Here is a 15,627-nt window from a genome sequence, read left to right on the forward strand (position 1 = left end):
ACAGAAGCCAACACAGAGCGACTAGCAAACACCAGGCCTTGCACAAGCAGTCTGCATGCATTATCTCGTGTCATCTCCTCAACCCTGCAAGGCTGGCAGTTAGCCCCCGTCTATGGATAAGGAACTGAAGGCTCAACGCAGTGAAATGGCTTTTCTAAAGTTACACAGCTAGAAAGTAGCTGGGAACCAAACCCAGACCTCACTCCAGAGCTCGGTTCCTCACTGCCTTCACATACGTGAAAAGTATCACACGTGGAAGAGACTGTTGTTCCGAGAGGCCCCCGTGAGTAGAACTTGGATCCGCTGAGTTATTCACAAAACACCCGTGCACACTTGCCGTGTGCCAGGCACGGCACCCGCTGCTGAGGCTGCAGCCATGACTGAAGTGTGCGGCAGGCCTCACAGGCCCGAAAACGTGGTGGGAGGAAGTTATAATGGGACAGGCGATGGCTCAGCCTCAAGAACTTTCCAATAGTTGGGTTTTCCCAATGTCAACTGAACAGTTTTCTTCTGAGTTCCCATTCAGAAGAGGCTAGCGAACCTTCAGGTTACACATCAAAAAATAAACTTCAATTTTAATATATCAAAAAATTGACAAGACCCCGATGGCTCAAGTCAAAGTTCTTGCACTTAAACAAGTTACTATATAAAGCATCTCTGGGGAGGCTGGCTGGAGTGGCTCGGATGGATTCCCAGTCAGGGCACATGCCTGGGTGGTGGGCTCAATCCCCAGTGAGGGATGCGCAAGAGGCAGCCAATTAGTGATGTTCCTCTCTCGTCATTGTTTCTATCTGTCCCTCTCCCTTCCTCTCTCTCTAAAATCAATGAAAACATATTTAAAAATAAATAAATAAGTAAATAAAGTATCTCTGGGGACATAGCGAGATAATGTTAAGACACTGACAGAGAAAGGGTCATCCAGTGGAAGAACGAGATGCCAGCTATTCCAAGAACGACGTAATATTGCTGGAAGAAAGGGCGGGAGGATTAACTAAAAAGCCCTCGACATCTGCCCTTCACCTAAGGCTGTTTCAGTTCCTTAGAGGGAGACTTAAGTGTTTCTATCTCAACTCCATGAGGACTTCCCTTGATTTGCTACCGAGAAAGGCCTGTTCTGGGAGTGGGAGCAAGGAGAAAGACCCCTTTGCCAATCTGACAAAATGACCCTCTGAACCAGGCCCCGCCTTCCGGGATTGCAAGGGAGGGACTGGCCGTGCTTAAAAATGACCACCAGAGGGCGTCAGTTTACCCATTTCAAGTTCCAAAACATAAGTTAAAAGAAAAATAATTTAAAGTAGCAAAATAAATATCGTATATTCATAAAGTGGCTTCTGCACATCAAGAAAAAGTTAATTTCGCCAAAACCGGTTTGGCTCAGTGGATAGAGCGTAGACCTGCGGACTGAAGGGTCCCAGGTTTGATTCCGGTCAAGGGCATGTACCTTGGTTGCGAGCACATCCCCAGTGGGAGGTGTGCAGGAGGCAGCTGGTCGATGTTTCTCTCTCATCGATGTTTCTAACTCTCTATCCCTCTCCCTTCCTCTCTGTAAAAAATCAATAAAAATATTTAAAAAAGAAAAAAGAAAAAGTTAATTTTTGTGCAGTAATTTCAGCTTATTGGTGCAAATCTGTACATATGTAACAGCTACATTTGCATTCAAAAGGCTGAAACCATTTTGCTATGTACTTAAATCAGAATGTACAAAATAATTAGCCAGAGTTTTTTAAATAGCAATACTCATTCCTGGCTCCTACCTACAGATATTTTGATTCAGTAAATGTGGGACAGGCCCTACATGTGTATTTTTTTTTAACTTTACAGGTGATTCTAATGTTTACCACTGGTTAAAAGCCACAAGTTTTATCCAAAATTATCTCTTATTCAAAGATCACTCATTGATAAATAAAAAATAACTAATCTATAATAATAAAAGCATAATATGTTAATTAGACCAGACGTCCTTCCGGATGAAGCCGGGGCTGCGAGGGAAGCCCGGGTCCCGGGTGCCAGAGGGCAGCAGGGGGAAGGAAGGCCGACTCTTGCACGGATTTCGTGCATCGGGCCTCTAGTATTTTAATAAGTTTCTAGAGATAGCTAGTTCCCTCTGTGATCCAATCTCTGCTGTGTTATAATCAACCTCTCTCCAAACTGCAGGGAAGTAAAATATATATCATAGCTCTCCTGTGAGCTCTCTGCACAGGGTAATCTATAAACTCCCAGCACACCAAAAATAATAAAGAGGCCCCAAACCATCTTGTGCCCATAGAATGCCTCTCTTTGGAAGTCACATAGGACTCAAACCTTCCCGGTAAGTGAACCTTGTGCCAACATCGGGGCCAATGGCAACTGGGTGGCAGTTCTAAGAATCTAGTTAACATCACAGGGCACTGAGCACACACCTGTCGGACTGTAAATGCCAGGTAATATGCTAAGCATTTGATTTTCTACTTAGAAGATCATTTTTCCTTAATAGAATTAAAATTTTCAAAACCTACTTATTTTTAAAATCATTTTGGCAAAGCATACAACGAAGACCTCCTCTCTTCTCTTCCTGCCTAAATATTAAGCGAGCCTCCTCTGCCGCTCCACATGAGAACGGCAGCCGTGGAAAGTCTACTGGGCCGTCCCGCAGCTGTTCCCCAAAGCGGAGTCACAGCTCGAAGCCTGCGTGCACAGCGCTGACCAGCCGGCCACTGGGTCAGTCTGTTTAGTGCGGACAAGACATCGTAAAGAACACAACGGGAAGCCAGTGGGAGACGAAGCGGAGAGCTCCAATTTCATGTTCGGGTCTTCATTCTACCCCGTCCTCCCTGCTGCTACAAAGACCAAAAACGCAGAGTTCTCATCCGAGAACATGACTATCGCAAATAGTAAACCTGGCTTTAAAAACTCCACGCGGGGGTGGGGAACCTTTTTGCTGCCAAGGGCCATTTAGATATTTATAACATCATCCACTTAATATAATTCACTTACTATAAACGTATGTTGCTATGACAAAAGCTCCTGGATTTACTGAATTTCGAGTCCCACCTGCGGTTGCCTTGGCAGGGCCAGACCAAATGATTTCACGGGCCTTGTACGGCCCATGGGCCCGACCTTCCCCACCCCTGCTCTAAGGGAAAAAACAGTCTAGCTTTTAAGAAGTTCTAAAAGTTAAGATTTTGAATAATAATTATTTAAAGAATCTCACTAATCCCAAATGACCAAATGAAAACTGATTTCCTCCTTCTCCCCAAAAAGGGGCTGCAACTTGGTGTGACGCAGGCCCCTGTCTCCATACCAAGGGCTCTTCTCTGGTCCGGAACATGCCGGCGAAGCCAGGGTCTCGCCAGAGCTGATCCTGGTCCACGGGCATTCTAGCTGGGCACCCCGAGACTGCTCTGAAATACCGGCAGCCGCAGCCCCGGAAGCGAGGCTCTCCCAGCGCCCCGACTGAGAATAGACAACGCAGCCACCAAGCCTCCAGGTCTCTCCCTCTCCACAGCGTGAGCCATTCCTAGAAACTATGCAAAGGTGAGTAACAAACGGATGGGCACCTGGCCTGGAGCTTCCGCACAGTCTCCTCATCTTGCCGGGCCTGCCGCTCATCCTCAAGGGCCTCCTGCAGCTTTACGTACATGTCTTCCAGCTCCCGCACTCGCTGCAAATACTGTTCCAGTTCACAGGACTTTTGGGCAACCTGTTCTTCCATCTGCTGTCGGATCTGACGGTAGAAAAGGGTCATGTTCAGTCGCAGGCTGGCCTCACCCTCAGGGAAACCCTCCCACTCCACCACCGTCCTGAGGGGTTGCCACTGCCCACAGCTGCAGCCCCGCAGGATGGCGGGACCCTGCCCTTCGTCCTTGACGCAAAAATAGAGGAATCGAGCACCCCCTCCCAGTACCAACACCAGAACCACACCCAGAGAGTCCGGGACAAACTACAACCCCGATGCTGTGTTCCTGCCCCAGTACATTCTCCATCCTTTCCGCTCCACGCCTTACAGTCAAGTCAAGGGGAAAAAAATATGTTTCCCTATATAATTTCTCTTTAGATTATTTTCTGTCTTAAAGCTACAAGCCCTTTGCCAACAGAGTCTTCTCCGAAAGGAATGACCTTTCCCCAGTCGGAACTGCCGAAGGGAAAGGGAAACACTGATGTGCAGAGCCTCCCGCACTTACCTGGCAGCCTAGCACCACCCCCTGCCCCTCCCCCACCCCCTAGGGCACCCCCAGCCCTGGGGAGACTCAGGCAGGGAATTTAGTGCCCTGACAAGGTTATGGCTTCTCCCTTCTGGGTTTAAGAGTTTGAATCTCTGCCTTAACAAGGAAAAGACAAGGGAATCCTAAACATAATAGCGCGCACACGAGCATATCCAGTTTATAAAGCATTTGCACTTGCATTAGCTCACGTCATCATCATAACAGTCATGACGGACCATATGATAACCCCCTAATTTAAAGACGAGAAACTAGGGCTCAGGAAGAGGGAGCAGAGAGGAAACAAACCCAGGCCCTGGCTGTGAGGGGGCACCCTTTACATCACTGGCCCTCCTCTGTGCGCTGTTCTCTCACGGCTCAAACATGTCCATTTCAACGCTAAGGGACAAAACGTTGCCAAAGGCAATGTGATGCGCATCTAACAGGCGCTGGGCTCAGCATGCTCCCACATGGTCAGAACTCAATGTGAGAAGACCTGCTAACTACGGGCATCTTGGGGATGGGAGCCTCTTAGATGAATCAGAGCTGCTGAGGGCAGCAGACCAGGATCCGTATGTTTTCATGATTTCAGGACCTCCGACTTGGCTCATTACAGAGGAAAAATGTCATGGAACCGATGTGCACTTTTTCCACAGCTATTTATTTTCCAAGCCAGGAACACTCTGAGAGGGAAAAGGGATGCTGGTAATAATTATACCGAGGTGGCAGAGACTGTCCCAGTCAAACCAAGACATAGTCACCCTAACCACAGCCCTTACCGCCCCATTCCTTAAATTTCCACTTCAGGGTCTTGAAAGCAAGGTTTATGTCTTGTACCTTTACATTCTGAGCGTGGTGCCCGGCACATAGAAGGTGCTCAATAAACCAACAATGGGTGAATGAACAGACACATCACTTCCCCAACAGCCCACTGCAAGCCAGTAGCAGAGCCAAGCTGACAACATGGCCTCACTGCAGCCTCCCAGGCCCTCGCCCCACCGACCAGGCTGGCCCTGCGACGGCGCCGGTGGCGTTCCCCAGGCATGCGGGACTCACCAGCTTCTCTCGCTCCAGCTCCGTGCTGAACCTGGCCTGTAGTTCCACTTGCGTCTCAAGGCGTTTCTTTTCTTCTTCCGCTGCCCGAGATGCTGCTTCTTCCAGTTTCTAGCCAATCGAAAGCCATCCACAGAAATGCATTTGGAGAGAGAAATGGTCACACTTAAACATGTGCGAGAATCCACACTTTCCTGATGTTCCACAAATACAGAACAAAAACTTTTAGATCTGCTGGACTTCCATTCCAGTAATTTTCCCAGCCAACATACAAAACAAATTCGTTAAATCAATGACTACTGATAAGTCTGAACAGCATTTTGCAGTGGAGTCACTGAGTCACATTCGTGTGCAAAGCATTCATGAGTTCGAGATCTACTTCTTGGGTTCTGACTGTACAGTGTTGTCATCTTACACATTATTCCTTAACACTTATGAGCCCGACTTCCAGAGGGCGGCCTGAGGAGCTCCAAATTCTCTTTCCCCAGTGAAACAACAATTAGAAATAACCGCTTAGGCCCGGCCTCGGTGGCTCAGTAGTTGAGCCTTGACCTATGAACCAGGAGGTCATGGTTCAATTCCCAGTTGGGGCACATGCCTGGATTGGGGGCTCCATCCCCAGTGTAGGATGTACAGGAGGCAGCCGATTGATGTTTCTCTCTCATAATGGATTTCTCCATTTATCTCTCCCTCTCCCTTCGTCTCTGACATCAATAAAAATATATATATTTTTAAAAAGAATGAGAAGAATATATGTTCAAATTTTCTTATAAATATTCAATAAACCTAGAAGGATACACAAGAAATAAAAAATAATCGTTACCTTAGGCACGGGGTGGGAGCTAGGCAAAAGGAGAAAAGAAGTGGGAGGAAATATTTTCACTAAATCCTTTTGTAATTTTTAATTTTGAACCATATAATTATATTACCTACGCAAATGATTATATTTTTTAAAGAAACAACAGTAGAAATGAAACATTATTTTGGGAGGAGGAATGAACAGACAGAACAAAATTCTCTTGATGATACTCTAATGGTAGATGTACGTCATCACACGTGTCCAAACCACAGAATGTAGAACACGAAGAGTGGACCCGAATATAAACTATGGCTCTGGGTGATCATGAGTATCAGTGTAGACTCACCAATTGTAACAAATGTACCCACTCTGGTGGGGGGTGTTGAGCATGGGGGAAGCTATGCATGGGGCAGACGGCATATGGGAAATCTCTGTACCTTCCAGTTAATTTTATTGTGAACCTAAAACTGCCCTACAAAAATAAAGCCTTTTAAAAAAATTATTTAAGTAAAGCCTTTAAAGAAATCTATTAATTTATATTTTAAAAAGGCAATACCAGGATTTCTTATAGCTTCTTCTCAATCAGCTAAGGCCTAGCAAGTCCTACAAAATTCACAAATATGTAGCCTAATTCCAGGCCAGGGCAAAAATTTTATTTCTTGATAAGAAAAAGAAAATTAGAGATTGTTAAGGGATCTGTAACAATTTTTCAACACCTATCATCAAATCCCGAATCAGTTGCTTAAATAATTCTATGAAACCTGGCCAGCGTGGCTCAATGGTTGAGCGTCAACTATAAACCAGGAGGTCAGGGGTTTGATTCCCAGTCAGGGCACAAGTCCAGGTTGCGAGCTCAATCCCAAATAAGATTGAGCCGATCAATGATTCTCTCTCATCATTGATGTTTCTATCTACCTCTCCCTCTCTGAAATCAATAACAATATAAGTAAAAATAATTCTGTGAAGCTATGTAATAAGAAAGCTGTCCAAGTGGCCGAGGCCCTGTCAACTCGGGCAGGCACGCACATAACAGAGCAGGAAGGGAGACCTACGTGCTACTGGGAGACCAAGTTCAAAAGAATTTAAAGGGGCACCAGATGGATGAATCTCAAATGCATGACGCTAAGTGAAAGAACTCCTGAAAACACACATACTGACTTATTCCATTTATATGAGAATTTGGAAAAGGCCAAAATACAGGAACAGATCGGTGGTTTCTAGGGGTTGGAGTGGGTGAGGGAGGGTCTGAATACAAGGAGCAGGGTGAGGAAATTCTTTGGGGCACTGGAGTTTGTCTGTACTCTGTCTGTGGTAATTACAGGAGTCTAGGCGTGTATAAAATTACTCATGAAACCAAACATAAACCACAAACTTGCTGCTTGCAAATTTCTTTTAAAGACAGAACACAGGAGCTTCTAAACTACTGGCAATATTCTATCTTAACTTGGTTGGTACTTTCAGAAATAGTCGCTGTATTTGCATACACATATTGCATGCTCTCCTTTGTAGGTATGACCCATTTTGTAAGTTATAAAGGAGGGGCACCATGTCCAGATCCCCACTCGTAACACCCACCGCACTCTGTGCACAGTGGGTGAAGGGAGCAGCAACCTCATGCTGCAGGTGCTCATCTGAGCCTGTGAAGGGAGTTTTTAAAGAAGACGTACTACAGCCCAAAGAGGGGAGATGCAGGAGTGATTTGGGAAGAAGAGCAGCAAGACCTTAAGAGCTGCTTTTAGAAAGTTGATGTGCTGGGTGGAACAGCTATTTCTAAGATTGCATGTCCACGTGATTCTTAATATTATAAAAGTATATTAAAAACTTCTTTGGGAGTTCACGAGGAGGAAATCAGCATGAAGTGTGGTACTTCCATGGGTAGCAAAGAGAGAACCTCACCAGGAATGAGGGGCCTTATCCTGATATGGCTGTAATTAACCTAGTTTTGAAAAACTGGAAAGGAGCAAAGCGAAGACCAAGCATCATGGGCAGGTCATTTGTGCAGCTTTGCCAGGAAGCTGCAGCTTCACACTCCGCAGGGAGTCTCTGGTCTGGTCTATTCCCTGCATGTCTTGGGGGGGGGGGGGCGGGGGCTGATACATAGACACAGGCCCAGTAAAGTTTGGATGAAACAGGGAGGGTGCTCTCCTGTCAGTCACACCTGGGGACAGATCATTGGCCAGAGCTGGCGTGGCCACTGCAAGCGCGGGTAGATCTGAGACACTGAATCCCCTAAACAAAGAAGTCCGCTCCCTTGCTCTCTTGTGCTCTTGGCCTCTGGCCCCCTCGGGACTCGTGTTGCAAGGGGGTATCCTCTCTTGGCTCCCCTTGGAGCCCAGATGGCCCTTGGCCATGTGGACCTCACCCACAAAGGACTAAAGGACTACAACTAGCCTGATGCTGAACTGGACCCGGCTGCCCCATGCAACCGAAACTCGGGCCACTGGTTCTGATTTTAGCTCTTCTGAGTCCCCAGCCGCCCTCCTTCCAGGACCGGACTAAGGGAAATGGGACTTTGAAACCCAGAGATGTAATTCCACGCTAATAAAAGTCACTCATCTTCCTGTGCGAGTCTCAGAAAATTCTTTTTCTTGAGATGTCGTAAGGACTCCACCCAAAGCACTCAGCGGGGAAAGGACATCCCCCTACCACCGATCACACTACTATAAGCAACCCCCACATCCCAGGGCAAAGGGGCTGCAGAGGAGGACACACAGGTCTTTCCGCTCATGGCTCACACGTGCTCAGTGATTCAGGCAGGGGCTCAACCCAGAGGTATCCCAGGTAAAGACCAGGGCCACACGCTGGGCACTCACCACCAACTCCCCACCCCCCCAAAACCGTGACATAACCAAGGAACAAGATCGCCCTGTGACTGTCAACAACTACCGTAGCTGTACGGCCTATGGTACTTGACCCCTAGCCCTGAGATGGGAGGAGAAGCTGACCCAGACTGGACCTCTGACTCTGAACAGTAAGTAAAACCCACAATTCTACACTCAGGGTCTTATAAGGTCCTCACGAGTGAAGATGAGAGCAAAGGGGAAAAACTGAAAAAGCAACAGACTCTCCCCAGGTCGCCAAAAGTCACCATGACATCAGGGGAACAACATTTCTCAACCTTCTCTGACAAAATTCAAGTGTGCTTTCTTATAAATATGCTTCTCTGGTCAATGCAATGTCCCTGCTGCCCCGAGGCCCTCATCCTTTCATGCTGGGGAAACCAGGGTGTCCTGAGGGTGTAGATACACTTCCTGGGAACACAGTTCGCCGAAAAAATCTCCCCAAAACTGCAGTAACCTGGTCTTAGTAAAAACAAAGCTCGAAGTGAGGCAGCTGTGGCTCCTGCGCTGCAAGGAGCCCTCCGGGCCCAGCCCAGCGTCCGCTCCCCTCCTCACCTTCCTCACGGTCTCCAGCTCCCGCTGCCTGTTCTCGTTGGCAGCCTGGAGCTCCTTCATCTGCCGCTCCAGCTCCTCCTGCTCAGCCAGCAGCTTCTTCCGGCGTTCCCTCCGACTCTGGCGGGCTTCTTTGTGCGGCGGGGGGCTGCCTAACTTCAGCAGATGGATGGTAGAGTGAATGGCTGTGAAAGGTGCAGAGAGAACACAGGAAACGCCGGTTATTCTTTGTAACCCTAGCATGCAAAGGCACAGTGGGAAGGAAGCCAGACGGACCTCAGTGTAGATTCGGACTCTGCCACTGAGTATCGGTGTGACCTTGAGCAAGTCACCAAGGTCACACCATGGCTTGAGCATCAGTTTCCTCATCTCTAAAATGAGAGAGATCATCTCTAAAGTCACTTTTAGCCCCCAAATTCCAAAATTATATATCTGTGCTTAAATAGATGCTTGATTCAGGAATACCACACACATTTGAAGAATTTATTTAAAACAACACTTTCAAATAACACTTTCCACTCCCTTCCCCATACTTGTCAAAAGGCTAAGTTTTAGCCATAGTAAGGGCTGAGATTCAAAGTTCCGGTATCTGATTTGCTACCTGCTGTGTTGAGTTTGCCCGACATCTATGCCTTTTGAGACCATGTCCCTATATACCTCCCTCCTGAGATGTTGTTAGTAGCCTCCATTTATTGAATCCTTACTATATGTATACCCTTTCCGTGCATTATCTAATTTTTATGTAAAACCTAATTTCTTTCCTGATGGTTTCACTTGTATAATTTTTTTAAATAGTTAATACTTTTGTTCAAATTCAAAAGCATGAAAGGACATAGAGGAAGTCTCTCTCCTACTCCTATCCCCAAGTACCAGTTCCCCTCTCCACCAGCAACCACTGCTAACAGTTCCTTGGGCATCTTTCCAGAAATAGATTAAGAATATACAAGTAAATATGTATATAAATCCTCTGCCTCCTTTTGACACGAACAGTGGCAGAGCACACTCTTCTGAGCCCTGGTTTTCTCATTTAATTTATCCTTGAGAACTTTCATATCACTACACAAAGTATTGCACAGTACTCCACTGCATAGCTGTACCGTAATGTACTCAACCACTTCCCAATTAATGGACATTTAGGTTGCTTGCAACGTATCGCAAGCATTTCTGCAAGGATGTATCATTTTAAATATGCGAGTATAACTTCATTATTTAATTTTCAACCTTTACAACAACCCTAGGGGGCCGTACTGTTACTGTTCCCATTCCACAGGAGAGGAAAGCAGCTACAGAATTCATAACTCAGCCTACACGACTCAGGAAAGACGATTCAAACCCAGCTGGGCTTGCCTCACACTCTTAAGCCACATCAAGAAAGAGCACAACTTTCAATGCAATCTTTTTTCACCTGACACTGAGGGTCCCTATGACTTTGACTACATTTAGTTTTAAATCCTAGCTCTAAAAATACTATTTCTCTCGGTATACCCCTCAGAAACCTAGCCTTTCCCCTGGATAATCAGTCGCCCCCGAGGCAGCAGAAGACAGCCCAGACCTGACTAATGGTCACAAGGTCCAGACTAAAGATAACATCTTGACCTAAGTTATGTTTCGGCTCCTGCGCCCGAACGTGGAGAAGCCCAGCTACTTTCCTAAGAGCCCAGACAGAGGGACGCCTGAGCAGGCCTCAGCACTGTCCTCTAGACCCGAAGAAATGATTCGTTACCTTACCTCACCTCCAGCCAGTCAGCTCCCAGCAGGACCCGGAGCCCCTACCCCTCAGTATCTTGTGATTTTTGCCCTATATAATCTTAACCTATGTGCCACAGAGGAGTTGGGTTTTTTAGCATTAGCTCCCCATCGCTGGATTGGTCACTTCAGTATTAAACTATTTTTCTTTCTATTCTGCAAACTCCCGCGCCTGCATTTGTTCGGGCCAGTGCACACAGGCAGGTGGACTCAAAAAAAAAAAAATTGGGGTCCCAGTAACATAACTAAGTCCAAGAATATCATATTCAGAAATCTCCCCATCATTTTAAAAAATCTAATATATAGTGTCTCATTCTTTGACGGTCACTTTAAAATTCTCCACAGTTGTTAAAAGGGGAAATTCCACACTCTTCAAATAGCAGGAGTGAATAACACTCAAAATGTCCAACTTACAATTTTCCCGTAAGATGATTACAAAAATGAAATTGACTAAAAAATTTGGAAACTGCTCTTGATTTGTTTTTCTTTAAGCTACCATGTCACACCCCGTAATAACACAGACAAGGAGGGAACAAGTTTTCGGTATCTTTCATGAACTTCAAAAATAGAAAGTCAGAGCTTTCGAGAGACATCATGACCAACAGTAAAAGTCACTTACCTTGAATCCACTCCTGCTTCTTCTTCTTATCTGAAGCACTGATCTCAAAGGTCTTATCGAGACACTTTATGAGAAAGAGGCATTTCTTTCCATCTTTGTCAGGCAAAGACTAAAACAGAAAGCCAAATTAGCTCTTTTGTTGTTTTTTTTTTCTTTTTGTTTGTTTTTTTAACAGAGAGAGAGAGAAGGAGGGAGAAACACAGACTTCTGTTGTTCCACTTATTTGTGCATTCATTGGTTGTTTCTTGTATGTGCCTGACCTGGGATCCATCCCACAACCCTGGCACATCAGGCTAATGCTCTAACCAATGAACAACCTGGCCAAGGCTAAGATATTATTTTTAAGTTTTTAAATTCAATTCGATCTTAATTATTTATACAAATCTGGCGGAATTCAATGTTAATGAAAAATACCTCTAAATGCATGTAACTGATTCACTAATTCTATCCCCTGGGCAACTTTACTTATGGGAACAATGACTCCTGATCAGAATACCAAATCCTGACCAGGAGAACCACCACCTGATGGGGATGCCATGCTTTGGGCTTCCCTGGCACAGAGACTCGGACCTGAGCACGTCCCTTACAGGAACCCTGGCAGGTACACCCACGGAGCTACAAGTACTCACTCCTCTGAGCAATGAGGCTTCTAAGCCAGAGTGATTTCCACGCCTGCCAGAGGTGTGCACCCCTCTCCTCTCCTTGCACCTGGATTGGTGCTGGCAAGCTGTGGTTCCTGACCTACATCCTTATGAGAAGACTGGTATGGCCTGTTGTAATCTTTGTGATTTTCCATGTTTAGCTGAATCTAAAAAAAAAACCTTAATGGGCGTTGCACACCCTAGAACATTAATTCTATACCATTTCATCCATCAAAACACATTATCATTTATGAGTAAGATCGTAGGTATTCGAAATGTTCTTCAACAAAGACAGGCCTGGTAACAGTTTAGATATAAATACTCAAAAATGTATGTTCTTGAGGACTTCACTTCTTGACAGAACAGTTATGAATAAAATGTACTGAAAGTCACTGAAAGTATTCAAAGGTATTGCTCACTTCTTCCGTTTTATTCATTGCACTCAAAATGGCCCAGAGTTGCTGGTATGTTCATTATTTCAACTGATTTTTTTGCTTTATTTTCTTTTGATGACTCAGTTTTATTCAATAATGATTCCGTAAATGTACAAACGAACGCGATTCAATCCCTACCCTTTGTTCACGAGTATAAGATAGAAGACAAATTCACATTAGAAAAAATTCTGTCAGGTATCTTTAATTTTTATTGCAACTTTAGCCAATATTATGTTGGAAATTAAGTTTTAAGATTATTTTGAGGACCTGAAGTCTACAAGGAAAATAAGTTACTTGAACAGCAGGGGGCAGCACCGCAAAGAGGTAACAGTAGGCTCTTACCTCCACACAGCAGTTTTCATCCAAGATGATGTCTCCTTTCTTATCCTTCAGATCCTCACTCACATAATAAGAAATCATGTTGGGTTTTAGTACAAACCAGCGTTCAGTCCAGTTTTTCCGTTTATGGCCTTTTTTCATCATGTAACCCTATAAGAGATTAAATCTGACATAAATGCCTGTATCTCTCTTCCTTGATATTCCTACCTACTCCATTACCTGATAGATGGTTCTTGCCCTTTGTGGATCATGAACCCTTTGAGGATCTATGAAAGCCAGGGACACTATTCCTAGTCAAATTCACATAAGCACATGCAAACAAAAGCCTATGCAGAATTTTAGACACCCCTCCCCTCCCTGCAAAGCGAAATAGACAATAGACTTTTTAAAATATATATATTTGTATTGATTTCAGAGAAAAAAGGAGATGGAGAGAGAGATAGAAACATCAATGATGAGAAAGAATCATCGATCAGCTGCCTCCTGCACACCCCCCACTGGGGATTCACCCTGCAACCCAGGCATGTGCCCTAACCCTAACCTATGACCTCCTGGTTCATAGGTCAATGCTCAACCACTGAGCCATGCCGGCCAGGCAGATAGTAGACTTTAGAATCCCTGATGTTAATAGCATTGTAGTTTTTTAAAATTCCATATATTTTAGGGATGCTTATTGAAATATTTATAAATATTGCCCTAGCTGGTTTGGCTTAGTGAATAGAGCATCGGCCTGCAGACTGAAGGGTCCCAGGTTCAATTCTGGTCAAGGGCACATGCTCAGGTTGTGGGCTTGATCCCCAGTGGGGGGCATGCAGGAGGCAGCCAATCAATGGTTCTCTCTCATCATTGATGTCTCTATCTCCCTCTCCCTTCCTCTCTGAAATCAATAAAAATATATTTTTAAAAAAGAAATATTTATAAATTTTATAAAATGAAATATCTGAGATTTGTTTCAAGACAATACAGGAGAAGCAAAAGTAGGTAGTAAAGGATTTACCGTGTATTAGTGGTTGATGGGACTGGATGGTGGATATATTGGAGTTCATTATACTATGCAGTCTATTTTGCTTTACACACACACACACACACACACACACACACACACACACACCAACAATACTCTCAGTAAATCAAACCCTCAGTCAATAAAAATGCTAAAAGGTGCTAACAGCCAGATATACTACTCAGCCAATCACCTTCTGACACCAACTTACCTTTCTATTTGATCTCACAGTATTCTGGAGGATGAACTCTGCTCCAGATGAGCAAAGAAAGAATGAAGCAATAGGTAAGGATACTTTCTTCTACGTGTAGCTTCTATGCATACTTGTAAGTCTGTACTTCCTCCCCATATATCAGCCTCAAAGGTGTATAATTCAAACTTTTACTTCAACAAAATTACACCTGATGATAACCTTTCAAGGCTGTTCAAGAATAGCTGGCATTTAAATATTAAATGTACAGGGGGCGGAGCAACAAAGGCAAAGGGAGTAAGAAGCACTAATTGGTGGTCACAAAATAAGCACAGAGATGTAAGGTAAAACAAAGGGAACAGAGTTAACAATGTTGTAATTACTATGTGTGGTGCCAGGTGGGTAACGGAAATATCAGGAGGAACACTTTGTAAAATATATGCCTGGTTAGGATGACAATATTACCCACTGAGCAAAAAAAGGACCAAAGTAAGGAAATCACAAATTGGAGTTATTATTCAATATTATAATACTAGAGGCCTGGTGCACAAATTGTGCATGGGTGGGGTCCAGCCGGCCCACCCTAATTTGGTGAGGGGTGCTGATCAGGGATGGGCCGGGTGGGGGGAGGAACTGCGGGTGGTTGGCCGGCCAGCCCCGCCCCCTAGTCAAACTCCCAAACTCCTGGTGGAGGGGACAATTTGCATATTAGCCTTTTACTATATAGGATAAGAAATTTGAAAGATCCACTAATAAATATATACATTCCATTTAACAAGCATTAATCTCCCCATATGATTACCAGTTGCTTTGCAGGTGCTGAGAAAATAAATATCATAATCTAATAAGACAAGTGCAATTTTGTTATGTAAAGGGGTTTTCTTCCAAAAATAAGGGCATTTTTCTGATTTTATAAAAATAATATATAACCATATACATAAATTCATGTATGTTGCTAAGTCCAATAATAAGAAAGAAATCAAGAAGAAAATAAAATTTGCAGAACTTCCACAATCCAGAGGTGATCACTCCAACACTGTGCTGAGCGCCCTTCCCGACAGCTCTGTGCCCACACCTCACACTGCGAAAGGAACTACAAGGCTGCTGCTCACCAACACGCCGTGGGGATCTTTCAGATGGACAGGTGTGGAGGTACCCATGACATGAGAGTCTTTAAAAATCATTTGCGAATGTGATCGTTTAAACAGCTCTTTCAAAATAGCAGCTCCGCCC

At 44.8% G+C, this 15,627-nt stretch overlaps 1 protein-coding gene across 1 annotated transcript in view; it reads right to left on the reverse strand.

Moving 5' to 3' along the window:
- SWAP70 (switching B cell complex subunit SWAP70) overlaps positions 1 to 15,627 on the reverse strand; it is a 68,955-nt gene that overhangs the window by 7,933 nt on the left and 45,395 nt on the right. Inside the window, exons 5-9 of the mRNA XM_081098636.1 lie at positions 13,205 to 13,351; positions 11,788 to 11,896; positions 9,426 to 9,607; positions 5,235 to 5,342; positions 3,537 to 3,703 (exon numbers count right to left, since the gene is read on the reverse strand). Of these exons, the coding sequence (XP_080954762.1) occupies positions 3,537 to 3,703; positions 5,235 to 5,342; positions 9,426 to 9,607; positions 11,788 to 11,896; positions 13,205 to 13,351 (713 nt within the window). The remainder of the gene's footprint in view (positions 1 to 3,536; positions 3,704 to 5,234; positions 5,343 to 9,425; positions 9,608 to 11,787; positions 11,897 to 13,204; positions 13,352 to 15,627) is intronic.

The sequence above is a fragment of the Myotis nattereri genome (assembly GCF_964212035.1).
Source record: "Myotis nattereri genome assembly, chromosome: 9".
Lineage (NCBI taxonomy): Eukaryota > Metazoa > Chordata > Mammalia > Chiroptera > Vespertilionidae > Myotis > Myotis nattereri.